The sequence below is a fragment of the Ahaetulla prasina genome, chromosome 4 (assembly GCF_028640845.1).
Source record: "Ahaetulla prasina isolate Xishuangbanna chromosome 4, ASM2864084v1, whole genome shotgun sequence".
Classification (NCBI taxonomy): domain Eukaryota; kingdom Metazoa; phylum Chordata; class Lepidosauria; order Squamata; family Colubridae; genus Ahaetulla; species Ahaetulla prasina.
Window position 1 is genome coordinate 141,354,682 of NC_080542.1, and position 27,988 is coordinate 141,382,669.

At 42.6% G+C, this 27,988-nt stretch overlaps 1 protein-coding gene across 5 annotated transcripts in view; it reads left to right on the forward strand.

Annotated features, from left to right (window-relative positions):
• PRKAG2 (protein kinase AMP-activated non-catalytic subunit gamma 2) overlaps window positions 1–27,988 on the forward strand; it is a 285,727-nt gene that overhangs the window by 127,315 nt on the left and 130,424 nt on the right. The window contains exon 1 of one of the 5 annotated variants that reach the window (XM_058183749.1): window positions 10,161–10,858. The exons of the other annotated variants lie outside the window; for them this stretch is intronic. Within the exon in view, the coding sequence (XP_058039732.1) occupies window positions 10,765–10,858 (94 nt within the window). The 5' untranslated portion in view covers window positions 10,161–10,764. Of the gene's footprint in view, window positions 1–10,160; window positions 10,859–27,988 lie in introns of those variants that run through there. 5 annotated transcript variants of the gene reach the window in all.

The window sequence follows — 27,988 nt, forward strand, 5'->3', positions numbered from 1 at the left end:
AACGTGCATTTTCCCACTCAAATTTCCCTCCTAAAATTAAAATACATTACACTGTCCCCAACTGCAGTGACTCACTTAACAATTGTGGCAAGAAAGGTCGTAAAATGAGGCAAAACTCACTTAACAACTGTGTCACTTAGCAATAGAAATTTTGGGCTCAATCTTAAATTGAGGACCACCCTGTAAAGAGAAGAGTGTACTACTCAGAAGATCTTCAGAGCATTCTTTAAGAAATGCGAGTTTAGAGGATCTCAACAATTTCTATTAGTAGCTAGTCTTGTAGTAATAGTAGCAATAATATTTCCAAGAGTTAGAAAGGGAAGAACTCTTAATATTGGGATTGGGTCCAGCTCTATTAGGCTAAACTATGGAAGACCAGGAGATGAGGAGGAGAAGAAGAGGAGGAGGAGGAGGAGAAGGAGGAGGAGGAGGGGGGAGGAGGGGAGGAGGAGGAGGAGGAGGAGGAAGAAGAAGAAGAAGAAGAAGAAGAAGAAGAAGAGGAGGAGGAGGAGGAGGAGGAGGAGGAGGAGGAGGAGGAGGAGGAGGAGGAGGAGGAGGAGGAGGAGGAGGAGGAAGAAGAAGAAGAAGAGGAAGAGGAAGAGGAAGAGGAGGAGGAGGAGGAGGAGGAAGAGGAAGAGGAAGAGGAAGAGGAAGAGGAAGAGGAAGAGGAAGAGGAAGAGGAAGAGGAAGAGGAAGAGGAGGAGGAGGAGGAGGAGGAGGAGGAGGAGGAGGAAGAAGAAGAAGAAGTCATCGAGACATGCCCACTGGAAATTAAGCTGACTGAAAAGATATCCATCTTGCAAGTGATTCAGAAACAAGGAAAGAAGGATTCAAACCGAATCCCGCTGATTTTTCCATGTGGACTTTTTCCTATAATCTACCTAAGATTTGTTTTGGCTAGAACAGATTAATTTTAAATCACTGAAGGAGCATTGTTCTAAGGTTGAAAAAATAATCTGCTTGAGATCTGTATAACTTCTATTTTTGCAGTTGTGTTTTCTTTTCTTTTTTCTTTTTCCTTTTAAACTGAAGTGCCTATCCATCCTTCTCGGGAGGCAAAGGCCTGCAAATATTTCCAGCGTGCACCTACCCTTAATTGAATGTCCTCACCTTCTTCTTTAGCTACACCATACTGCCCAATTTCCCTCCGATCTCCTGGCTAATTTTACATTCATCACTACCTAAAATTGAAGCTGATTCCAGGTAACATTATCTCACCTCTGATTATTTCCAGAGGATATAGCTGGATAATTGACTTTGACGAGGGGATAGATGGGGAACTCATCAAATTTGCAGATGACACCAAGCTGGCAGGAATAGCCAACACTCCAAAAGATAGGCTCAAGATACAGAAAGATCTTGACAGACTTGAACATTGGGCGCTATCTAACAAAATAAAATTCAACAGTGAAAAAAGTAAGGTTCTACATTTAGGCCAAAAAAACAAGATGCACAGGTACCATATATGTGGTACCTTGCTAAAGAGTAGTAACTGTGAGAGGGATCTTGGAGTCCTAGTGGACAACCATTTAGATATGAGCCAGCAGTGTGCAGCAGCTGCCAAAGCAGAGGGATAGAATCAAGATCATGTGAAGTGTTAATACCACTTTATAATGCCTTGGTAAGGCCACACTTGGAATATTGCATTCAGTTTTGGTCACCACAATGTAAAAAAGATGTTGAGACTCTAGAAAGAGTACAGAGAAGAGCAACAAAGATGATTAGGGGACTGGAGTCTAAAACATATGAAGAACGGTTGCAGGAACTCGGTATGCCTAGTTTAATGAAAAGAAGGACTAGGGGAGACATGATAGCAGTGCTCCAATATCTCAGGGGTTGCCACAAAGAAGAGGGAGTCAAACTATTCTCCAAAGCACCTGAGGGTAGAACAAGAAGCAATGGGTGGAAACTAATCAAGGAGAGAAGCAACTTAGAACTAAGGAGAAATTTCCTGACAGTTAGAACAATTAATCAGTGGAACAATTTGCCTGCAGAAGTTGTGAATGCTCCAACACTGGAAATTTTTAAGAAAATGTTGGATAGCCATTTGTCTGAGATGGTGTAGGGTTTCCTGCCTGGGCAGGGGGTTGGACTAGAAGACCTCCAAGGTCCCTTCCAACTCTGTTATTATTATAATTGGGACATGACCTCAGGGAGATTCATCAGGCTTTCCCCCATCCTTATGTTTGTTTGTTTGTTTGTTTGTTTTCATCCATTTTGGCATCAACTCAAGGTCAGCAAAACAGAGTAAAACAATATAATGGAAAGCAGAAAAAGGAATAGAGAGTGAGATGGTGCATCCAGCCAATACTGCCAAAACACATAGACCTATCCAACAAGAAGCCGAATCACTGTATAGATAGTCCTTGACTTACCACCATTCGTGTAGTGACCGTTCAAAGTTACAACAGCACTGAAAAAAGAGACTTACGGCCATTTTTACACATACAACTATTTCAGCATCCCCATGATCACAGGATCAAAATTCAGGTTCTTGGCTGCTGCCTCATATTTATGACAGTTGCATTGTCCCGGGGCCATTTGTTCAAGTTTTGTGACTTTCTGACGACCAAGGTCATCGGGGAAGCTGCTAACTTAACAACCACGTTATCGACTTAACAATTGCAGCGATCCACTTAAGAACTTTGGCAAGAAGGGTTGTAAAAGGGGGCAAAAGTCACTGTACAAGTGCCTTGGTTAGCAACAAGAAATTTTGAGCTCGATTGTGGTTGTAAGTTGGGGACTACCTGAAGTCAAGACCCAGGAAGACAGCTAGGTCTTTAAGGCTCTCCAAAACCCCTTTAGGATGGGAGCCAGGAGATCTCCGGGGGGCGGGGAGGATCTCATTCTACAGGGTAGGCATTGCAGTCAAGAAGGTCCCAAGACATGACATTATTAGTCCAAGAGGCCTGGAATGTGCCAACTCTGCCAGCCTTTAGTGGCTGGGCAGACACCATGAACGTTAGGGGTTTCCCATAAATAACCTGGTCTTATGCCAATCAGGCTTTATGGTCACAACCAGTAGCTTGAGTTGCACTCAGAATCGCAGCAATAACCAGTGCAGGTTATGACGGCAGAGAGACCGTAGGATGGTAAGAACGAGCACTCTCCATCTTCAGTTTCTGGAGCTGTGGTGGCACAGTGGTTAGAATGAACCTCTGCTAACTCTGCTCATTGCCAGGAGTTCGATCCTGACCAGCTCAAGATTGACTCAGCCTTCCATCCTTCCGAGGTCGGTAAAATGTGGACCCAGATTGTTGGGGAAAATAGGCTGACTCTGTAAACCACTTAGAGTGGGCTGTAGAGCACTGTGAAGCGGTATATAAGTCTAAGTACTATTGCTATTCTGTAGCTAGCTAGCTTTGCATATGCACCAAGACAAATTCCTTATGTCCAATCACACTTGGCCAATAAAGAATTCTATTCTATTCTATTCTATTCTATTCTATTCTATTCTATTCTATTCTATTCTATTCTATTCTATTCTATTCTATTCTATTCTATTCCATTCCATTCCATACCATACCATACCATATCATACCATACTATTCCATTCTTTGGTATTTGGTTGGATGTACAGGGCTATAAGTATGGTCTTGGCCAAGGTTCACCTACACCTACAAGAGCCACCATAATTTGAAGGTGTCAACCTTGAGCAGCTTTCATAGAAAGGACAAATGGTCACAAGTCAAGGACTACTTGCAGTCCCCTTTGTTTTTCCTCCAAATGCTACGGTTTCATGTCCCAAAGACCATGAGAGGATGCTGGAAACTGGTATGGATGATCTTTAGCCCCTGTTCCTACTTGTTATTCCATGAGTCACTTTCTAAATATTTTCCCCAAGGAACAACACCCTTGAGTGACCCAGCTGTGGAGTTTTATCTCCTTTGCTATTTCCTCCCTCGTCAATTTGGGGATTGCAATCCAAGCATCGCGGAGAGTTCCAACTCTGTGTTTCTGTTAGAACATGCAAAGGGCTAAAATATTTATTTTGACCCGAATGCCAAACGCCTGTTTTATTCCTCTTCCCCACCATCCTCTTGTTTTCTATTGCTGTCATTTGAGGGAGTTGGAGTATATAGATGGAAAATTTGGGGCAAGAAATTTTCTTCTTGGCCAGTGTGTCTCAACCTTGGCAGCTTGAAAGTGTAATGGACTTCAACTCCCAGGATTCCCCAGCCAAAATGAACCAGTGTAATCTTTCAAAGTTTTGTACAGAAGTTGCATTATGTATAGATTCAGAATTTGTGATCCTTGGGTGCTTTATCTATTTTAAATGGATGCTAATCTGGATGCTAGCACCCAAATTTTGATCACAGAACTGTAGGGATGCTAGGACAGTTGTAAGCACGGGAACTGGTTGTAAAGTCATTCCCCCCCCCCCAGTGCCGTTCAAATGGTTTCTGAGTGTATGGCCATAAATCAAGGACTGTCTTTGTATACTTAACTTTTTTCTGGACAAATAATCTTTTGGACAGTGATATTAATGAGATTATTGATTTGCCTTATAATTGGTGCAAAAGCTGCCATCAGAACTCAGGATACTAAACTCTGAGAACAGAAATTTTAGCTATGCTTCCGAAGACTTTTGAGTCAAACAGCAGGTCACTGAGGTTTCCAAATTAGATCATGTCAAACTCAAGGAAGCAAAATGTATTTTTGAACAGCTGCTATAGAACAAGCTGGTGGATCAGCCTAGAGTCGAGCAGATCAGCTTAGGGATCCTGATTCTTTCTTCTTTGCCTTCCTAATTGCTTGGGCCTTCACCGCCCTTGAGAACTTCAGTGCAAGTGCAGCACTTTTTATCTGCCAAAATATTTTTCTGAGCTTACTGCCAAACGCTCTGCCCCCCTGGTGCAACCTTCCACAGAATGGCGGATTGCAGGCACACTGGAATGAGACATAGGAATGACCCAGCCACTGGATAATCCTGTTAGGAGGAACAAGGCATGAGTATCCCTCAGCATCCGGGCATCGGTGACCTTCACCGGACCTTTCTCACGGCCATAAAATACGATAGTTCCAAATTTCTCAAGCACTTTGCGTTAATAGCATTCGGCTTCCTCTTTCTTTGTTCTACAGCCAGCCAGCCTGCTCTGCACTTCCCAATAATTACTGGGTCTCGGAGAGGTAGGACTAGAGATGACCGCCACGCCTTTGCTAATTCCACAGAGTTCAGGATTTATCAGCTGTAATCCAAATGCAAAGTACGTTGACTTAGAAATCAGTCTCTTTTGGCCTGGTTTGCTGAGCCGTCATGAGATTGCCTCTGGTTGTGGTGATGCTTCAACCGAGGTAGGGAGATTTCCAGAAACATGGTTTATGGCTTAGCATTTGACATGTAAGTCAGATCATAGAGGTCAGCCCAATCAGGTTAAAGCAAACCGTGAATAATGCTGACATATGAATCAGTTATTAAAGCCAATATTTGTAACTACTGCTAAGTATGGTTATTAAATCATAGAAAAACAGGGCTGTAAGGGACTTTGGAGGTCTTCTAGTGAAACTTCCTGATCAAGGCAAGAGCCCTTCTATCATCATGGATAAATAGTTGTGAGATTTTTTTTTCCTTGAAAATCTCCAGTGATGGAAAACTCGTAACTCCAGATAAGCTGTTCTACACATTGTTTTCTCATTGACAGGAAATTTTTCCTTAGTTCTAGGTTGGATCTTTCTTCCAGCAATCCTCACCCATTGCTTCCTGTCCTCCCTCAGGTGCCTTGGAGAATAAGTCTACCCCCTTATCTCTGTGACAGAGAGATAAGTACTGGAAAATGCCTGTCATATCACCCCTAATCAGGGGTGAAATTCAGCAGATTCTGACAGGTTCTGGAGAACCGGTAGCGGAACATTTGAGTAGTTTGGAGAACCAGAAAATGCCACTTCTGGCTGGCCCCAGAATGGGGTGGGAATGGAGATTTTGCAATATCCTTCACCCAGGAGTGGGGAAGGAATGGGGATTTTACAGTATCCTTCCCCTGGAGTGGTGTGGGAATAGAGATTTTACAATATCCTTCCCCTGCTATGCGCACCAAGCCACGCCCACCAAGCAACACCACGCCCACCAAGCAACACCCACAGAACCAGTAGTAAAAAAATTTGGATTTCACCACTGCCCCTAATCCTTTTGTTAAGCTAGACATGCTAGCTCCCTCAGCCATTCTTCATATAGTTTAGCTTCCAGACGTCTTATTATCTTTGTAGTTCTTCTCGGCACTTTTTCAAGGGCCTCAATATATATATATATTGTATCTTGGTGACCAGAACTGGACACAATATTCCAAGTGTGGTCTTGTTAGTGCAATATAAAGTAGTATTATCCCTTCTCATAATCTTAAACCATGGTTCCCAAACCAATGGCAAAATTCACGTGACAAATCAAATCTGAAGAAACAGACCAAATCAATTTGTCTAATGGTTAAGTGTGAAGTATGAACTCTCCAAACAAGGGTTGGTATTTGCTAGTCAGATAAATTTGTACCAATGAACTTTCCATCTAGGGTGTGGGGAGGGGGCAGTGGTGAAATTTTCCCCGGTTTGCCACCAGTTTGCTGCCTGCGCATGCACAGTGCACGCCAAATGTACTCTGTGCATGCATGCGCAGTGTGCCAAATGCATGTTGTGCGCACACGCATGCGCAAGACGCACCAAATACGTGCGTCACTTGGAAAAAGGAGGCTCAGGAAGGTAAGTAGAACAGTGATGGGGGGAACAGCTGTGCCGTGCAATTTAGATTCACTAGAAAGCAGGATTTCCTGCTTTCTAGCAATTTTAAATTGCACGGCACAGCTGATCATCGGAAATACTGGTTCGGGGGAACTGGTAGCTTTGATCACTACTGGTTCACTTGAACCAGTGCGAACCGGTAGCATTTCACCGCTGGGAGGAGGGATTTGTGTGTTTATATGAAAAGTAAATATGGTGGCTGCAAACCTGTGATTGAAGCCCTGCATGTCCTGTAAAAAAAAGAAGGAGGATGATTTTGATCACATATGGTAGTTGTGTCTAAAATCATCCACCCATCCCATATATGTTCCTGCCTCCATTACTTTGCTTCTGGCTTTGGTAGCTAAGGGAAGTAAGCTGCATTTGTTGGCTTTTCCGATCAATTCCTTATAGAAATCCTTCTTGTTTCTCTTCAGTGTCTCCTCTTCCTTTTCTATCTCTTCATCCTCCTCTTCCTTTTTTTCCTACCATTCTTTTTCTCCTCCTTTTCTTTTCTTTTCTTTCTTTCTTTCTCTTTCTTTCTTTTTCTTTCTTTCTTTCTTTCTTTCTTTCTTTCTTTCTTTCTCTCTCTCTCTCTCTCTCTCTCTCTCTTCTCTTCTCTTCTCTTCTCTTCCTCCTCCTTTTCTACTTTCTCTTGTCTTCCTTTTCCTTCTTTAAAGTAATGTTATCCTAGCAAGAGGCAAATAGAGACAAAGTCCATTTATATGAACTACTTTGAAATGGGATTGGGCTGAAAAAGGCATAGAAATAAGTGAAAAAAATGTAAATAAAAAGCTGACCATGCCTAATTTAGCAATTAGCAATGTAAGGATGGGCAGATCATAATTTCCTCTCTTTTCTTGCTGCCGCTTTTCCACTATCCACTTTATATTTGTTATGGCAGATTTAAGACCGACCACCCTCAAGACTCAGCGAGACAGTAAAGAACAGAAATATATAAAAGAGTTCTTGATTTCCGTGAGATGCAATTAAATCTAGTGGCCCCTTTTGACTCAACTGTATAATGATGGTGCCCATGGAAGATTATCTGGCTAGCTCATTCTACCAAGATTATCAAAATGTTTGATGGATTAGCAAACCCTATATTTAAATGTCTAAAGACAGCTGGCTTCACTGTCAATTATTTTGACCGTTGCTCGCTATTTACTCATCTTGGACACAATCCTTTTATAAAATCCCATTGGTTTTAGTGGGAACAACTCAACCCTATAATTACTGGGTGGCTGTAACTACTTTGTGTAGTCATTCTGCTCCCAGGCTATCAGCTCTCTCTACCTCTTGCCCCTTCAAATTTAGTAAAGCAAAATTCAACATGAGGTATTGCCATACAGCCAGTGGTGGGATTCAGCCAGTTCGCAGCTATTCGGTAGAACCGGTTGTTAACTTTCTAAGTAGTTCAGAGAACTGGTTGTTGGCAGGAAACCTTATTTTGTTTTTTTTCCCACTTTACAGGGCTAATCCTGTAAGAAAGGCAGGAGGGAAAAGTTCTGGTGGTGTTTCTAGCCTAATCTTTATTGCCCTGCTTACAGAAACTGCCTCTCTGGTTAACCTTTATTATAGTGTAACAGCTAAAGTGGAGTGCCCATCTATATGAGTGACATTGAATTGGCCACGCCCACACAGTCACATGACCATAGAGCCATCCCTACCCAGCTGGTTATTAGGGCAGAGAACCAGTTGTTAAATTATTTGAACCCTACCACTGCATACAGCCAAACAGAAGAGAATCAGATGATCTGAGTTTTATCCTGCCTGGGTCACTCCAAGCTGATGCAGTAGGACTTTTATAACCCTAAGAATGGCAGATATGTAATGTTTTATTTACTTCTGCATTTTGTCTACTGGCTCAGTCATCAAGAGAGGGGCCACGTTTCGCCCTCACTTAAAAACCTTCAACTTTCTTTTTCCTGGTTTGAGTTTGGTGGACTTGTGGTGAGCCTAGTGACTTATGGACAATTGAATAATTAGCATCATGTACGTATCCAGCCACTGAGGTTATAGGTTTCTTCTATATTGGCGAATGTAAGATCTGAAATGTTTCTGAGAAAAATATTTCAATGCAGATCATTGGTTAGGGCGTATGCGTTTATTATTATATTTGCTTTAATGAAACCTATTAGCAAACAGGTACAATGTCCATTTACATGAACCGCTTTGAGATGGGGTTGTGTTGGAAGCAGAATAGAAAGGGAAGGGAAAGTAGGAAAAACGTTTGTAAGTGAAAAAAATAACCATGCTCAACCATTGAATAGAAGCTTCTCTGACTCTGTTGCCTGCCTGCCTGCCTGCCTGCCTATCTACCTATCTATCTATCTATCTATCTATCTATCTATCATCTCCCTCAGGGAAGGTCTTAGCAGTCCCTGTTAGCAGTTACAAAAAATGGATATGCCTGGATTTCATATTCTTCCATGAAAAAGGACATCATTTTTGTGCATGTTGGTCTGACACACACATTATCCAGCACAATGTTTGCAACACAGAGAGAGGAAAGAGAAAGAGACATCAGCATAGCTGGCCCCCTTCCCCCTCCCCCTCCCCCTCCTCCTCCTCCTCCTCCTCCTCTCTTTTCTCCTCCTCCTCCTCTTCTTCTCTCCCCCTCCTCCTCCTCCCTCCTCCTCCTCCTCCTCCTCTTCTCCTCCTCCTCCTCCTCCTCCTCCTCTTCCCTCCTCCTCCTCCTCCTCCTCCTCCTCCTCCTCCTCCTTCCTCCTCTCCTCCTCCTCTTCTTCTCTCTCCCTCCTCCTCCTCCTCCTCCTCCTCCCTCCTCCTCTTCCTCCTCCCTTCTCCTCCTTCTCCTCCTCTCTTCTCCTCCTCCTCCTCCTCCTCCTCCTCCTCCTCCTCCTCCCCTCTTCTTCTCCTCCTCCTCCTCCTCCTCCTCCTCCTCCTCCTCCTCCTCCTCTTCTTCTCTCCTTCTTCCTCCTCCTCCTCCTGCTCTTCCTTCTCCTCCTCCTCCTCTTCTTCTCTCCCCCCTTCTTCCTCCTCCTCCTCCTCCTCCTCCACTTCCTCCTCTCTTTTCTCCTCCTCCACCTCCTCCTCCTCTTCTTCTTCTCTCCTCCTCCTCCTCCTCCTCCTCCTCTTCTTCTTCTCTCCTCCTCCTTCCTCCTCCTTCTTCCTCCTCCTCCTCCTCCTCCTCCTCCTCTTCTTCTTCTCTCCCCCCTTCCTCCTCCTCCCTCCTCCTCTTCCTCCTCCCTTCTCCTCCTTCTCCTCCTCCTCTTTTTCTTCTCTCCCCCCTTCCTCCTCCTCCCTCCTCCTCCTCCTTCTTCATCCTTTCTCTTTTCTCTTCCTTAATTGTCCCAGGTGAAATTACAGCATCTTGTTCCCCATTAACCAGCTTGTCACTCAGCTGCAGAGGGGCTTGGCAGGTCTTAGGTTTATCCAGAGCAGCTCCACTTGAGAGCTCAGAGACATGAATCAAAATAGTTGCATGATGTCATAATGGGAATGTGCTCCAGCCAGTGGGTGCCAAGGATTGTCTGCTCTAAAAGCGTGGTTTCCTTTTACAGACTTTTTTAAAGGGACATCACGCTGAACTGCACATGGTCGTTCCCTTCCAGCAATCTCGTGCACCGGGCAGGCTTTTAAATAAAAAGAGGCAAGCCGCAGATCTTCTGGTCATAACCCATTTTCCCTGAAGCCGGTCTGTTTGGGCATTTCTTCTACCTCCAGCGCTGCTGTGTCTTCTCCTTTCAGAATTAGCAGGGATTTTAAGCACGGCTGTTGCGAGCTAGCTGAGTTTGTGCAGCTGCTCAGGGCATCCATAGATGCTGGTGGGGTTGCTTGGAACTGGCATCGGGAAGGTCCCATTCAAGACGAACTCTTGCTAAAGCTTTCTGCTTTTAAATTCTGCGGGGTGAAATTGAGGGAACTGGAGAAGGAGTGGCTTCATCCTCTTCGTCTTAGACAGATAGAATTTTTCCCACTGCTCTGTTTTGACATCTTCAGCGGGTGCCTTTTCTCCCTACCCTCTGCTCCACCTGTGGGCTGGATTTTTTTGCTTGGAACCAAGGTTATGGTTGACGGCTGCTAGTGACTGAGCCCATGAAGCGGTTTGGCAGCCTGCGGGGGAGTAAGAAACGAAAGGATCAAGGCAGGAGTTCGGAGAGACGCAAATCGGAACCTCATGGACTTTTAGGTAGGCAAATTTTGCCAGTTTTCGGGCAGGGCTGGGAAGCGTCTAGCGCGGTGTTTCTCCAACTTGGCAGCTTGAAGGTGCATGAACTTCAACCCCCAGAATTCCCCTGTCAGCTTGCTGGTTGAGGGTTTCTGGGAGTTGGTCCACACATCTTCAAATTGCCACGGTCTAAGGTCTTCTTGATTTGAAGAAGGGATATGCAAGAGGCAGCTAAATGGGGATTCTTAGGAAGAACTGTTGGATCCACAATACAGATGTCTTGAGGATTAGTAGAGGACAAGAAAGGGGTACGGGGAAACTCTAACTCATCACTACCATCTGGTGTCCATCTAGATCAATGCTTCTTAAGATGTTTTTGCTCTCAAAACTTTTCCTGTTTTTTTAAATTTATGTAGGATCCTAAAAGAGCTTTGCTTTGTATGGGTTATAGTCACCTATATTTACCATATTAAAAATTAAAACGTATGCAGCATTTAGAATATTTATTTACTGAATAAGGTAAAATAATAATATTTAACTCATTAGATATTAGCTTAAAAATTTTCATGAAAAAAACCCTGTTTTTTAACAAATAAAAAGAGTGACATTGTTTTAAACTTTTGCAGATATTTTCAAAACCTAGCAAATAATTTTGTTTCTATGATTCCTTAAGGGGGTTGTGTGAGATTCCAGGGCTCCACTAATCACACTCGGAAGAAACAATGTTGTAGATGTTGACAACTCATATTTTAAGACTTAGATTATTATTTTTTTGAACAGCAAAAGATTTAAGTTCCATTTTGCTTTATTTTAAATTTCACAAACTTATGTTTCATGTAACTTCGCTGCAAGTGTATGAAACTTTAATAGGACCTATTACAAAATGTTGAATGATAGATCTGTGGCCAGCCACAATCTGACTGAAATGTCTGAATATTAGTATTAATATTAGTGTGGGACTCAGCACATAGCAGATCTTGGCTGATCTTGAACAGCTAAGAAAGGTTTGACCTGATCATTACTTGGTTAGGACGCAACTGGTTATTACTTGGTTAGGACGCAGCTAGACTATCCCAGGACTGTTAAGAAGGATTAATTTATTAAGCTTCCTCTTTTGGTCAGTTATTCTGCTTAGTTTCCCTAGAATCCTGTTCTGTTTTGAATAGAAAGCAAAGAAAACAAGAAGTTTAGTATCAACATGAAGAAGCATGCAGAGACTGTTTTGTCTCCTTTCTATAGTTTTTGAGAAGACAAAAATAGATTGTAGTATCTGAGGATTAGGGATGGCAAAATGTTGTTTCTAACTTCAAACGAGGGGAAGGAGGAGAACAGGCAGATGGTTTTGTTGGTTTTCCAGCAAAATTGATATAACCCAAAGGTTACCATGATTTAACGCAAAAGGAAGATGGGACAAGAAGCAGCTGCTATGATTTTCAACACAAACATGACCTATTCATACGTCCCAACTAAGAAGCAAACTCAAAAAACAGCTTATTGGGATGTTTCAAATTTGGAATGCTGCAATGCTATTATCCAATAAAGAAATGGCAGGGCAGGAAATGTGTACAAAAATGCATGTTGCAGGATCCCCCAAAAACCCAGATCTAGGCTCTTGGGACACGTATATTTGCCTTCATTCGTGAAAAACGCTTGTATTGATGAAAGCGCTGCCTTTTGTTACCCCAAAATGGCATATGTGTTTAGCTAAGTATATTGCAGCAAAAATGCACATCTAAGTTACATAGGAGAAATTGGTTAGGATAGCATTTCAGAATTAAGAATGTTTTTCTACGCGGGGCTTATTAATGCAAACTAGCTGTAGCCATGAGATGAAATGAAGATGGGAATAAGTGAGGCTTTGAGTGAAGAACTAAAAGGGATATTTTTTTGTCTCAGAGATAGTGGTGTAACTTTCTGGTTCCTCTTGTTTCTTAGCTGATGGAATCCAGACTATATAGTACAGGTAGTCCTCAATTTACAGTCGTTCATGTAATGACCTTTCAAAGTTACAACGGCATTGGAAAAAGTGATTTATGACTAATTTTCAAACTTATGATCATTGCAGAATCCCCACGGTCACATGATGCACTGTTCCAGTGTAATGGGTCACAACGCTTGTGACTTTCCGAGCCAACTTCTGACAAGCACAGTCAATTGGGAAAGCCACATGATTTAACATAACATAACATAACAAAAGAGTTGGAAGGGACCTTGGAGGCCTTCTAGTCCAACCCCCTGCCCAGGCAGGAATCCCTACACCATCTCAGTCAGATGGTTATCCAACATTTTCTTAAAAATTTCCAGTGTTGGAGCATTCACAACTTCTGCAGGCAAGTCATTCACAACTTCTGCAGGCATTTACTTAACAACTGAATTGAATCACTTAACAACCATGGGAAAAAGAGGTGCAACTCTCTTAACAACTGCCTCGCTTGGCAACAGAAATGTTGGGCTTAATTGTGGTTCTAAGTTGAGGACTACTTATAATCCTCAAGTCTCCAAAATGCCTGACATCATCATCATCTTCCTCAGCCTAGCGCCCTCCAAACATATTGCCAATATATTTACAGGCGGTCCTTCACTTACAGCCATAATTGAGTCTATGATTTTGGTTGTAAATTGTGAGAGCCGTAAAGCAGGTACATGACCATTCCTGAATTTATGAACCTTTTTTGCGGCAGTCATTAAGAGAATGCTGTGGTCATTGCTTTGGGATAATTTTTGCCAGAAACTAGAAATAAAATTCCTATTTCCCACAAAAATGTTGTAAATTGGATTAATGTGACCATGAGGTACTGAAATTGGTTGTAAGTGCCACATCTTAAGGACATGGCAACGAATCCAGGTTGGTCCCATTTTCAGGGTCTCTTTGCAAAATGACCCATCATAAATTAAAGACTGCTTGTAGTGGTACAGGTAGTCATTGACCTATGACACAGTTCAGTCCAAAATTTCTGTTACTAAGCAAGACAATTGTTAATTGAATTTTGACCCATTCTATGAACTTTTTTGCCACAGTTGTTAAGTAAATCATTACATTTATTAAGTTAATAACACAGTTGTAAAGAGAATCTGGCTTCCCCATTGACTTTGTTCGTCAGATGTTTGCAAAAATTGATCGCGTGACTCTGGGACACTGTTACAAACACATTCCAGTTGCCAAGCATCCAAATTTTGAACACATGTGCATGGGGATGCTGCAACGGTCGTAAGTGTGAGAACCAGTCATAAGTTACTTTTTCCCCCAGTGCTGTTGCGTTTTTGAGTGGTCACTAAATAAATGGTTGTGAGCTGAGGACTACCTGCCCTAAATGTAGCAGTCATAGCAAATCACGATGCTGCAAAAATGATGCACCCAGATGTCTCAGCCTGGGCAGCCCATATCTTTCATGTTTGGGGGAAACTATCCATTCCTTTCATTCTCAACCAATTTTGATAATTGCACTAGACTAAATCATATTTATCTGTGACTTTTTTTGTCCCCTTTGAAAAGGCTGCTTCCTTCCTTTGCATTTATGAAAAAACACATAATGTCATCATTGATTTTATTAAAAAATGGCTAAGCCTTAATTTAAGCTCTTAGAGCTTTTGAGGATGGTAAATTAACAAGTGTTCTTCTATAAGGAACTGTAAGTGTTCACTTTCTCGTCAGTTCATTAATTAAATTACTATTTCACTGTCATAACATAAGGTTTAGGGTTAGACGGACGCGGTGGCTCAATAGCTAAGACGCTGAGCTTGTCGATCGAAAGGTCGGCAGTTCAGCGGTTCGAATCCCTAGTGCCGCGTAACAGGGTGAGCTCCCGTTACTTGTCCCAGCTTCTGCCAACCTAGCAGTTTGAAAGCACGTAAAAAATGCAGGTAGAAAAATAGGGACCACTTTTGGTGGGAAGGTAACAGCGTTCCGTGCGCCTTCGGCGTTGAGTCATGCCAGCCACATGACCATGGAGACGTCTTTGGACAGCGCTGGCTCTTCGGCTTTGAAACACAAGGGCGATTTGGAGCTGATTAATGGGAGAAGTAGGAAGGAGACTCTAAAAGGCAAAAGCATTGCTTAGCCCCCACCCACCCCCCAGCAGAAATTTTCTGAGTTTAGAGGTATGGAAATACCGTAAATAATAGACCCATGTATTTTGCCCCTTGGAGTCCTCTGGGACATTGTGCAAAATCAAGGCAGCTAGGGAGGAACAGGAAAGGGAACAAAAGTCAAGATGGCGGCCGCAGCTGAGTAATCAAAGCACAGAACCTCTGAACCTGATGGTGATTGTAAGTTGAGGTCTACCTGTATAAGAAACCCAGACAATGCTTCATCATGCTATCATCTTCCCCATACTCAGTTGCGGTTGTTTGATATTATGTGAACACGATAGCTATGCCTTATATTGCTACTTCTACTACCACATTCACGTTGGAAACATCTACCAAGGCACTTCCAGGGTGAAAAGACTAGCTGGTGACATCACCATTGCCCAGAGGGCTCCTTTCATATCTCTGTTATTTTCCCACCGAAGTGGTACCTGTTTATCTGCTTGCATTTGCATGCTTTGGAACTGCTAAGGGGGCAGGAGTTGTGCCTGCTGAAATCAAGGTTTAGGAGTTTGTTTGCTGTGTAAACATGACCACTGAGTCTAAAAGTCTTCTCTTGGTCCTTGGGATGGTCAGAAGTTTCTAGAATCTAAGAAAACTGCAAAAAAAAAAAAGTTGGGGTGCTTGGGAATACCCAGAGGAACGCATTGAATTGGAACAATCGTCTATAAGGCCTGAAAGCCAAAAAAGACAGGAGATTGAAGCTCTGCCACTGGATCTTCAGGCCTTTCAGATTCCTTGGCTGGCCTTCCATCTTCCACGAGCTCCATCTCAAGGTCCGGAAGTGATCCTCTCCTCCTCCTCCTTCTTTTTCCCCAATGTTAGTTCATACCAGGGGTGAAATGCTCCCAGTTCGGATTGGATCTGCCAATCCGGTAGCGATGGTGGTGGGTAGTTTGGAGAACCGGTAGCAAAAATCCCTGCCCACCCCGCCCATGCCCACCCAATGCACCTACTATCTCGCTTGCCGCTTCTTTTAAAAAATGCCTTTAAAAGGTAAAAAAAAGGGCTTTGACGATCTCAGCTGAGCTGCCTGATCATCAGAGCCTTTTTTTTTACTTTTAAAAGCATTTTTTACAACCTATTCGGCCAAAGAGATTGTACAAAATGCTTTTAAAGGGTAAAAAAAGAGATCATGTGCCACAGCTGATCACGCACACCCCGCACGCTGTTCTACTTAACCCATGCCTCCTTTTGGCGTTCACTGCGCATGTGCGCACACCTTGCATTTGGTGCAAGTACCCTGCATGCGCGCACACAGCCCGCATGCGCTGCCAGCAAATCGGTAGTAAACCGGTTCAGATTTCACCACTGGTTCATACGTCAAATAAATGGGCCCTCTTTTTTATCTTGATCTAGGTGCCTAGCATGGTGGGCCACCACATAGGGCTGGAAGGCGATATAGAAATGAAGGTCTTTTGAAATTCTCAATCACCCAAGTGATGATTGTCCCAGGAGGCAACTGGGTTTTCTTGGGGTTTTTTTCCTTGAAAACATTTTGCTTCTCGTTCAAGAAGCTTCCTGAATAAGAAATAAAACATTTTCAAGGGAAAAAAACCCCAAGGAAGTACAGTTGCCTTTTGGAAAAGCACTTTTGGTGTAGAAATGAAGGTTTTGTTAATCTTCCTTTCCAGCAATCAGGAGGCCTCCCGGCAGCGCTGGATTTTTAGCAGAATTTAGAGAAGTAATTTTATTCTTTTGTTACCTTTGGTCCTCAAGCAGGAACAAGCAAACAGGTGGGCAGAAAAATTGAGGTAGGAGCTACAGCCATATATGTAAAAAAATTGATGGGCTTCAGTTGTGTTGCTGTGGCTGACAGCTTGATTTTATTTATTTTTTTGGACTGTGTCCTTCAATTATACACCAGGCATTGCCAACATTTTACGGTTAAAAGGGGCAATGGGAAGTTTGTTCCTTTCGACTTGCAAGGCTGATGTTAGACAACCTAGGTAAACTAGGCAGGAAACACAACTTTATGAGCTAAATCTACTTTATTGTAAAAGGTAAAAACTTCCCATTGCCGTTTTTAACCACCTGATCCATCAGGACCAGTATTTTCTGAGTTTCTTCCTCTGGTTGTTAGGCCAATGTGGGCTCCTGCCTCTCTTCTCTGATTGCTTCTAGGCAACATCTTTTCCCTTTATCTCCCAAGGTCACCCATATATTGCATTATAAGTACTAAGAGATAGTCAGTGCCTATAGCTAGTCACAAAACATCCATTTATTCAAACAGCTGTAACATCAGGATAATCACTGTCAAACCCCAATTTATCTTCTGTTATTCTGGAGAGAAGGACCCCTTTGCAAATAGGCTCCTAGCACAGCAACTCACCCTTTTTATTTTTCAGATTGCTGGGGGACCCCAAGTGATCTCTGCGGGCATTGGTAGCAAGGATGATGGTCCCTGGCGCTTTAGTTTGCCACGTGGCAGCTTTTTTTTACATTTTGTTTTGAAATTCAAATGATTTGCATAAAGTAAGGTTGAGTATGGGCTTGATTAACGTGACCAGATGTCCCGCTTTTGGCAGGACAGTCCCGCTTTTTAATAATTTGTCCCGCCTCCCGCGTCATTTCAAAAAAGTCCCGATTTTTTAAAAAAAGTTTTTTTAAAAAAGAATCCCACCTTCAGACGCAGACTCCATTCACTCCCATTCTGAAAATGGGAGGCGGCAACGCAAGAGGAAGAGGAGGAGGAGGAGGAGGCGGGGGAGTGGGTGTTACAGACGTCAAGCAGCGTCTCTCCTCCGCCCGCCTCCTCCTCCTCTTGCGTTGCCGCCTCCCATTTTCAGAATGGGAGTGAATGGAGTCTGCATCTGAAGGTGGGAGGAGAGACGCCGCTTGACTTCGCCCGCTGGAGGCTGCCTGGAAGAGCCGAGAGGAGAGCCGAGCCTACCTGGAAGAGCCAAGAAGCAGTGCAGCGGCCGCTCCTCCTCCTTCAGCCAGGTGGCGAGACCCAGTGCGCATGCACAGCCCCCCCCCCCCCGTTAATGGTGTCCCGCTTTGCCATCGCTGAAATCTGGTCACTTTAGGCTTGATATATATTCGTCCGTGATGGTGAACCTATGGCATGTGTGCCACAGGTGGCATGCGTAGCCATATCAGTGGGCCATGCGAGCTCAGCTCTGGTGCACATGTGCACACCGGCCAGCTGATTTTCGGGCCTTCTGAGCCCACCGGAAGCTGGCAAATGGGCCGTTTCTGGCATCCGGAGGACCTCCAGGCGGGTGGGGAAGGCCGTTTTCACCTTCCCCAGACTCCTAGGAAGGCTCTGGAACAGTGGTGGGATTCAAATAATTTAACAACCGGTTCTCTCCCCTAATGACCAGCTGGGTAGGCGTGGCTTGGTGGTCATGTGTCGGTGTGGGCGTGGCCAACTCAACATCACTCACATCGATGAGGCGCTTCGCCTTAGCTGTTACAATGTAATAAGGGTTAACCAGAGAGGCAGTTTCTGTAAGCAGGGCAATAAAGATCAGGCTAGAAACACCACCAGAATGTTTCCTTCCTGCCTTCCTTACAGGATTAGCCCTGTAAAGTGGGGGGGGAAAGATTTCTTCCAACAACCGGTTCTCTGAACTGCTTAGAAAGTTAACAACCGGTTCTCCCAAATAGATGCAAACTGGCTGAATCCCACCACTGCTCTGGAACCAGGTGAGAGAGAAAAACGGGCTTACTAGGCCATTGCATGCCAGGAGCGGTGGAAGTGGGGGGGTCGTGCACACATGTGTGGGGGTGGGGCTCATAGAATTATGGGTGTGGGCACGCGTGCGTGCGCCCCCCCCTCTCCTGGCACCCGATGGCAAAAAGGTTAGCCATCACTGATGTAGGTTTATCTTATGTGAAATGTAAGCTCCCCAAATGCCCACTAGATGGAAGCAACGAGGAATGCTCCCTGTGTCTTTGCTGTCATCTGGAGGTTGTTCAGATATTTTGTGATTATCCCTGGCCAGTGGGTATGAAAACAGGAGCCTCTGTGAATGCTACAGTTATGGGCCACTGCTGTACCCTAGAGCAGGGGTCTCCAACCTTGGTCCCTGTAAGACTTGTGGACTTCAACTCCCAGAGTCCCTCAGCCAGCAAAGCTGACTGAGGAACTCTGGGAATTGAAGTCCACAAGTCTTAAAGGGACCAAGGTTGAAGACCCCTGTCTTAAAGTACCCTCCCTCTCCCCTCACCTTCCCTTCATCAGCATCCTTCTCCATTTTCCCATGTAGGTTTCTTCTTCCTCATCTGTAGTTTGGCCTCTTCAAAGTGAGCAGAAGTTGGCTCATTCTCAGGCTGGCACCTGTTCAGCACCAACCACCAAGTATGCTAGGGAAATTATCGGAGTTGAAGCCCATACATCTTAAAAGCAGGGGTCTCCAACCTTGGTCCCTTCAAGACTCGTGGACTTCAACTCCCAGAGTCCCTCAGCCAGCAAAGCTGAAGTCCACAAGTCTTAAAGGGACCAAGGTTGGAGACCCCTGCCCTAGAGAACACAATTTGGGAAGACGTTTTCAAGCAGGACGACATCAGGAAATTTCCTGACAGTTAAAACAATTAATCAGTGGAACAACTTGCCTGCAGAAGTTGTAAATGCTCCAACACTGGAAATTTTTAAGAAAATGTTGGATAACCATTTGTCTGAAATGGTGTAGGGTTTCCTGCCTGGGCAGGGGGTTGGACTAGAAGGCCTCCAAGGTCCCTTCCAATTCCCTTCTTCTTCTTCTTCTTCTTCTTCTTCTTCTTCTTCTTCTTCTTCTTCTTCTTCTTCTTCTTCTTCTTCTTCTTCTTCTTCTTCTTCTTCTTCTTCTTCTTCTTCTTATTATTATTATTATTATTATTATTACATGTGCACTTTAAAGAGGCCCCATTTGTTCAGAGATATGTTGAAGGACACTTTCAAAGGATATAAGGGGGAGAACAGATTCATCCGATCAGATCAACACTGAGAGGAGGATGCCTGGGCACACTGCAGCTGTGAAAACATCTGAAGGACTTCCAGTTCACCCTGACAGCGATTATAAAATTTATTTTATTATTTCTTTCTTTCTTTCTTTCTTTCTTTCTTTCTTTCTTTCTTTCTTTCTTTCTTTCTTTCTTTTGTCACAACATCATACAAAAAGATTATATAGTATATAAACATATATATGAGTAAATATTAGGAGGTATAAGCATATATATATCTATATATATATATATAGGAAGAAGAAAAGAAAAACAATAGGACAGGAACGGTAGGCACATTTGTGCTCTTATGCACGCCCCTTATGGTCCTTTTAGGAATACCTCTTCCTGTGCTGAACTGCTAATTCAACCCCCAATCCAAGGATGTGCTGGGGCTCAATTTTTAAGAATCTGGGCTGAGAGTATTGTACTTGGATGCTCCAGGATGGCTTTTCTCTGTATTTTCCTGGGGTGGAAAAGTCATTTAGACTCTAGCTTTGGCAATTAAGGCTGGATAGGAGCAAAGTTGAGGACTGGCTAATTGTAATGATGATGATGATGATGATGATAATTTCGTAATTTCATAATAACAGAGTTGGAAGGGACCTTGGAGGTCTTCTAGTCCAACCCACTGCCCAGGCAGGAAACCCTACACCATTTCAGACAAATGGTTATTCAACATTTTCTTTAAAATTTCCAGTATTGGAGCATGATGATGATGATGATGATGATGATGATAATAATAATAATAATAATAATAATAATAATAATAATAATAATAATAATAATACAGACAGATTGTCATTTGGAACACAACAGCCAGATATTATGGTTGTCAAGGGCTGAACGTACAGTTTATTGATATCACTGTACCAGGAGATGTCAGAGTCGAAGAAAAAGAACTGGAAAAAAATCACAAAATATCGCGACCTGGCCATTGAAACTACATGGCTATGGATGAAACATGTAACAGTGATACCCATTGTCATTGGGGCACTTGGGACCATGTCCAATAATTTTATAAGATACATCAAGAAATTGCAGCTTCCTGCAATAACAACAGTGGAACTGCAAAAACTGCGCTACTCGAAACATCATATATTTTAAAAAGATACTTGGTTGATACCTAGGACGCTGGCAGCAATCTGTATCAACCATTAGTACCAGTCAATCATATTTGTGACACATTTTTAAATGTTCAATTGACTGAGTTTCATGTTTAATGAATAAAAGATAATAATAATAATAATAATAATAATAATAATAATAATAATAATAATAATAATAATAATAATAATAATAATAATAATAATAGTCGACATTGCTATACCTGGTGACAGCAGAATCAATGAAAAACAACTTTAAAAAGTCACCAGATATCAAGATTTGAGAATCAAATTGCAGAGACTCTGGCATAAACCAGTGGAGGTGGTTCCAGTGGTACTCGGAACAACTGGGAGCTGTGCCTAAAGACCTAGGCAAGCACTTAAAAGCAATTGGCGCTGACAAGATCACCATTGGTCAGCTGCAGAAGGCCACCTTACTGGGATCTGCTCGCATAATTCGCCGATACATCACGCAGTCCTAAACGCTTGGGAAGTAACGAAATCCAGCGTAGTTATCTCGTTTGCTGTGTATACTGTGTAAATAAAATAATAATAATATTTATTATTATTATATAATATAATTATTATTATTATATAATAAATAATAATATTCATTATATAAATATAATATTATAAATATAATAATAATAATATTTATTTAAAATAATTATAATTATAATTATTTATTATTATTATTATACCCACCACACTCTACTACAAGTTTGAAAAGTTATCTTTGTGCATCTATGATTCAGAACATCAGATACTGGATTAATTTCAATTATCCAAAATCCTACTTCTTGTTTCCTCCAGATATCAACTTCAAACATGAACTTTGCTGAGCTTCTAGCAGTGGGAAGCAGAGCATGACGTTCCCAATTTTAGAGTCCTCTTTTATCAGTTAGCAGGACCAAATGAAACCATGGATGCAGGGATATCTCCTGTGTGTGATCAAAACGGTCAAGATAGTGGCCACAGTAGGGTGACTCTACCTGTTTTTATGTGCCACACCCCATAATAATAACAGAGTTGGAAGGGACCTTGGAGGTCTTCTAGTCCAACCCCCTGCCCAGGCAGGAAACCCTACACCATTTCAGACAGATGGTTATCCAACATTTTCTTAAAAATTTCCAGTGTTGGAACATTCACAACTTCTGGAGGCAAGTTGTTCCACTGATTAATTTTTCTCACTGTCAGGAAATTTCTCCTTAGTTCTAAGTTGCTTCTTTCCTTGATCAGTTTCCACCCTTTGCTTCTTGGTCTACTCTCAGGTGCTTTGGAGAACAGCCCGACTTTCTCTTCTTTGTGGCAACCCCTGAGATATTGGAACACAGCTATCATGTCTCCCCTAGTCCTTCTTTTCATTAAACTAGACATACCGAGTTCCTGCAACCGTTCTTCATATGTTTTAGCCTCCAATCAACTTTGTTGCTCTTCTCTGCACTCTTTCTAGAGTCTCAACATCTTCTTTACATCGTGGCGACCAAAACTGAATGCAATATTCCAAGTGTGGCCTTACCAAGGCATTATAAAGTGGTATTAACACTTCACATGTTCTTGATTCTACTCCATCATAGTCACCATCTCTTTTATCATAGTTTGAGGAGATTCCTGCAGAGATGATAACGAAATATATGAAAAGATCCAGAGAGAAAACATATTAGTCCTATTTGTAGGACTAGTTGGCAATTTTCTACCAAATGTATAAGTTCCACCCTTGAAGCTGCATTTTTTTAGGCATTGAAGCCAAATTCAATATTATTTATTTATATCCCAGGTTTACTATTTTTACAAATAACTCAGGACTGCGAACATATCCAACATAGCTTCCTCCTTCTGTTTTCTCCTCAATAGCAACCTTGTGAAGTGGGTTGGGCTGAGGGAGAATAATTGACCCAAAGGCATTCAATTTAAGGCCGGATTCATAATCTCCTGGTTGCCTTATGCCTCCTTAACCACTAGATCAAAATGGTTCTCAATATTCCACAATTGTGCTACTTTGATCGCCTAGACCCATGATGGGGAACCTAAAGCACGCGTGCCTGAAGTGGCACGTGGAGCCATGTTGCCTGGCACGCGCAGCGTCGCCCGTTCGTCTTCCGGGTTTCTGGTGCGCATGTGCACCTGACGATCAGCTGGCCTTTGCGAGTATGGCCGTGGCAGAAACCGGAAGAGCTGGTCTTCCATTTCTGGCGTGAGCATGTGCGCCAGCCAGCTGATCGGTGTGTGCGCATGTGCAGCAGTAACCAGAACCCTGAAGTATCTTCTCCAGCGCGCGCATATGCCCCCTGGGCTGCTCCTCTTCCTGATCGTGGCCCTGACGAAGTGCTCTCTTTTCAGAATTTGGTGCCCTCCGTGCGCACGCGTGCTCCCTTTTTGGAATTCTGTGCCAAAAAGGTTCACCATCACTGCCCTAGACCATGACAATGCTTTAACATAGCTTGTTGTCCAAACCCAGGCCTTGGATTATAATAATAATAATAATAATAATAATAATAATAATAATAATAATAATAATAATAATAATAATAATAATAATAATAATTTAATTTGTATACCGCCCTTCTCCCGAAGGACTCAGGGCGGTTTACAGCCAGGTAAAAATAGCATACATAAATATAATACAATAAAATCAAAATTAAAAAACTTATTCAAATTGGCTGATAATTAATATAAAATAAATAACACTCTAAAACCCCATTAAAATCCTAATAAAAGCCATTTTATGCCAGTCCCGCGCGGAAGAATCAATATGTCTTCAGCTCGCAGCGGAAGGTCCGGAGGTCAGGAAGTTGACGAAGTCCTGGGGGAAGCTCATTCCAGAGGGCAGGTGCCCCCACAGAGAAGGCTCTTGCCCTGGGGGCCGCCAGCCAACATTATTTGGCCGACGGCACCCTGAGGAGGCCCTCTCTATGGGAGCGCACCGGTCGGTGGGAGGCATGTGGTAGCAGAAGACGGTCCCGTAAGTAACCCGGTCCTAAGTCATGGAGCGCTTTAAAGGTGGTAACCAGCACCTTGAAGTTAGGATTAGATTGTGATTAAGAAAGAATGTTGGGTTTGCTATCTCCCAGCTTAACTGTTGTCTGTGGATTGTTACAGAGGATGGAACAAGAATTGTGTCCAGTCTTTGACCTCCCCTGAGAAAAAGATGGGATAAACCAGTAGCAATACATTTTTACAACAGTTATCAAAGCCGGTATGGATTTCTGTAGAAGGTGGAACAATTAGTTAGCAAAATGTTTGCTTTATTGATCTACAGTGTCTTTCCAGTTTGCTTCCCAACCTTTAAGAAGATTCACAGAAAAGCTTCTGTGTTGTCAGAACATTCAGAGGCCAAATTTTGTTTGCGGAAACATCAGGGACAGAAAAAGACTCAAAGCTCTGGTTTTCAGGTCAGAGTAACAGAGTTGGAAGGGACCTTGTCTTCTAGTCCAACTTCCCTGCTCAAACAGAAGACCTTGTATCATTCTTCTTTCATTACCATCCCATCACTTTGGCCCTTGAGTTATCACATTTCAGAAAACATGGAGCAGCAGGTCTGAACACAGGGAACAAGTGTGTATAAACAAGCTCAGTACATATCAGCAGGATGCCTGCGGCAAACCAGTACTCGGGGTATATCAAACTATTTAATTAACTGTTTATGGCAGTGTTTCTCAACCTAAGCAAGACTGGCTGGGGAGTTCTGGGAACTGAAGTCCACCCGTTTTAAAAGTTGCCAAGGTAACCCTACATCATCAAGCCCATACTCAACACTTCTGCAATCTTCTGACAAGCAAAGTTAGCGGGGAACTCCCGATTTACTTAACAACCATGTAATTAACTTGTCAACTGCTAGTGATTCACTTAACAACCGCGGCAAGAAAGGTTAAAAAATGGGGCAAAACTCGCTTAACTCGTCTAACAACAGAAATTTTGGTCTCATTGGTTGTTGTAAATTGAGAACTATCTGTATATCTGCCTGCTGCAGAAGGGCGGGTATATTGTCAACGGAATGATCTAAGCCAGGGGTCCCCAAACCTATCTGTGGACCGGCATTGGGTTGTGGCATGCTGGAAATCGGGCCGTGCAAACAAGCGAAGTCCCATCTGTGGGATGCAGGTAGCATTCCCCTCCAGTCCACGGAAAAACAGAATTCTCCACGGAACTGATTCTGGTGCCCCAAAGGTTGGGGGTAGGTGGGCTGATCTAAGCTGTTTTCTCCTTTCCAGTAGTTAACTATGTAATCATTGAGTCCTAGAATGACATTCTACATGAACAAACTTGGAATAGCTTTAGATGACCTGGTCAGGTTTCAGGTCAATCCCAGGACAATCTGGCTTGCAAGAAATACTTGCAAAGGAGGTTTCAATGAGTTTGTGTTTCTAGGCTTAGCTTTTCAGATGATACTAGTGTGCCCAGATGCAGAAAAGGTTTCCGAACCTTGCAGAGAGAATTTCAGATCTATTTTGACAGGCACTCAAATTCCAGAAGCTCCCTACTGTTGAAAAATACTAGAAATTATGGCTTTCTCTGTACGTTACTTGGGGTGGGTGGGTGGTGGAAGGCTGAGTTTCCTACATATCTAAGAAACTCACATGTCCTATCAAGTAACTACACTTAGAATATTAATTTAGCAGAAGGGTGAATCATAGTTCTTTTAAATAAAAACCAGAAGATTTCTAATGGCCTACAAACCAGAAGATTTCTAATGGCCTACAAAACTTACGCAAATTAAACAGGCATTAGTTTTGCATATTTTTTTTGATATTAGATTACTCCCAAAGAATTAAGGATATAGAAGCACAAAATGATATAGCTATCCTTAGTAAGGTGGGTAACTTGAAATGGCTGTGCAAATACAAACATACTTTTCAAGTAGACAGCTATTTGAAGTTACAACTGCCAAAACATCTTACGGAGATGTTTACGCGAACGAGATTCGAACAGCTTGACACAATGGTCAGATATGGAAGATTCCATTCTATACTGCATTTGTGGAGCGGCAGAGGTAGCTGGCTCACATTCTGTGTGACTGTTGCTTGCATAAGTGGGTGAGAGACAGGTACCTTCGTCTATATACCAAACGAATGACCCATTTTGGTATCCATATCAAAACAACTTACTTTATGTGCAGCCAGAACCTGAAAATAGAATTTAGCAGAGCATAGTACAGTTCAGTTGAGATCTCCATATGTGGGACTGATTGGGGTAGATTGTAAGGGTGACACTGAAATATAATTTTATATAATTTTATTCTATTATATATATTTATGTATTAAATTACTGTGTTTCCCCAAAAATAAGACCCTGCCTTATATTTTTTTGAACCCTGAAATAAACGCTTGGCGTCTTATTGCCATGCGCTCGAAAGCCCGATTTGGCTTATTATCAGGGGATGTCTTATTTTGGGGGAAACAGGGTATATTATATCTTATTGTATTTTACCCTACTCTTATTTTATATTGTTTGTATAAGATTTTATTGGTGATATGTGTTTGCACCTTGTGCTTTCAAAGTTAATCAAAGCTATCATTTTAAACTATATTTTATTCCAATTTCATTTAAAATCGCATTCTATTCCAATTTAATTTTAAATTGTATTTTATGCAATTCCATTTTAAATTGTTTTTATGAGATTTTAGTAATAATTTGTGTCTGGAACTCTGCAGACACTGATATGGCCCAAGGGCTAATCAATAAAGTAAAGTAAAGATATCAGATTACCTTGAAAAGTGCATGCAGCATTTTCAGACTTGAGGAGAACATGGTCGACTTGCAAAGGATAGTGATTCCTAGGTAATGCCTTCGATTATTTCTCTTCAGATAAGCTTGGTCTGGAATATGGAGATCTAAAATTCACAGTTCATCTTAGAGTAGTAGACGATTTCACGCATAGTTGATTACCGTAGGTGTTTTGCATTGTTGAAGAAGTGTCAGATCTTAATGGTGGAGCATGTGCTTTATATTTTTTGATAGAAGAAGGACTGGAGATGGTTTGAAGGAATTCCCATTCTGGAGATCCTAAGGGGACCATATTAAGCTGAGAGGACAGATAACTTGACTTCCTATGTTGCTAGATGGTCTTTCCTCTTGTGTTCTCTTTGGGAATGTCCTCTTGCTTTTTTGGTTGTTGTTTTTTTAGCCCTGCCTTGACCCATAGTTTCTGGCTGGCTGCCCATCCATGACCTCTCTTAAATTATTTCAGGCAATTCCATCCTTCCGTTATGCAAGAGCCTTCACCCAAAGCCATGTGGACTAACCGAGACCCCCCCAACTTTGTAGAAATATGTCTCTTGTCACTGGAAGGGACCCATCTTAAATCTCCTCGGCGCCACGTTCTATGTGGCCTGGAACAGGGGCCTCCAACCTTGGCAACTTGAAGACTTGTGGGCCAACTCCCAGAATTCCTCAGTTAGCAAAGCTGGCTGAGGAATTCTGTGAGTTGGAGTCCACAAGTCTTCAAGTTGCCAAGGTTGGAGACCCGTGGCCTGGAAGCACCATCTTGTTTTCGATTCATTTACTCCATGGCAAAATTGCACCAAGGCTTGGCTTTGTGTCTGCAAGCTGTCACTATAGCAACCCTACTCTTACTCAAGTTTTCTGGCTAAAAATAGGTCACCTTGAACCCAGGGAAAAAAATCTAGGGAAATCTAAAGGGCCGGCAGGATCTGGAAGGTGGTGGACAGGAGAGAGGGCTTTCATAGTAGCTGCAAAGTTAGCTCAGCCTTTCTGACTGTGGGGTAAAATTTTCAGGGAGGAAAACTTGTCTGAGTAAAGAATCAGACAATATCCTTCGGCCCTTATGCTCCTTATATTGGCTGGGCAGGGAAATTCTCTTGCTTTGTGACTCCGACTTGGTCTCTTTTAATTTGAGAGGATGGAATTTGCTCTTTTGGGAGAGAAGGGCATTTAGGAGTTAGCTCGTTTTGGCATTTCCATTTCCTCGATCCTGAGGTTCTACAAATCTTGGGTTGATCTCTTTACAATCCTACTGGGTTTGGCCATTTCCGTTCAGTTTCAAGGAAAATTTGCCAGAAGAAAACCTCTGTGG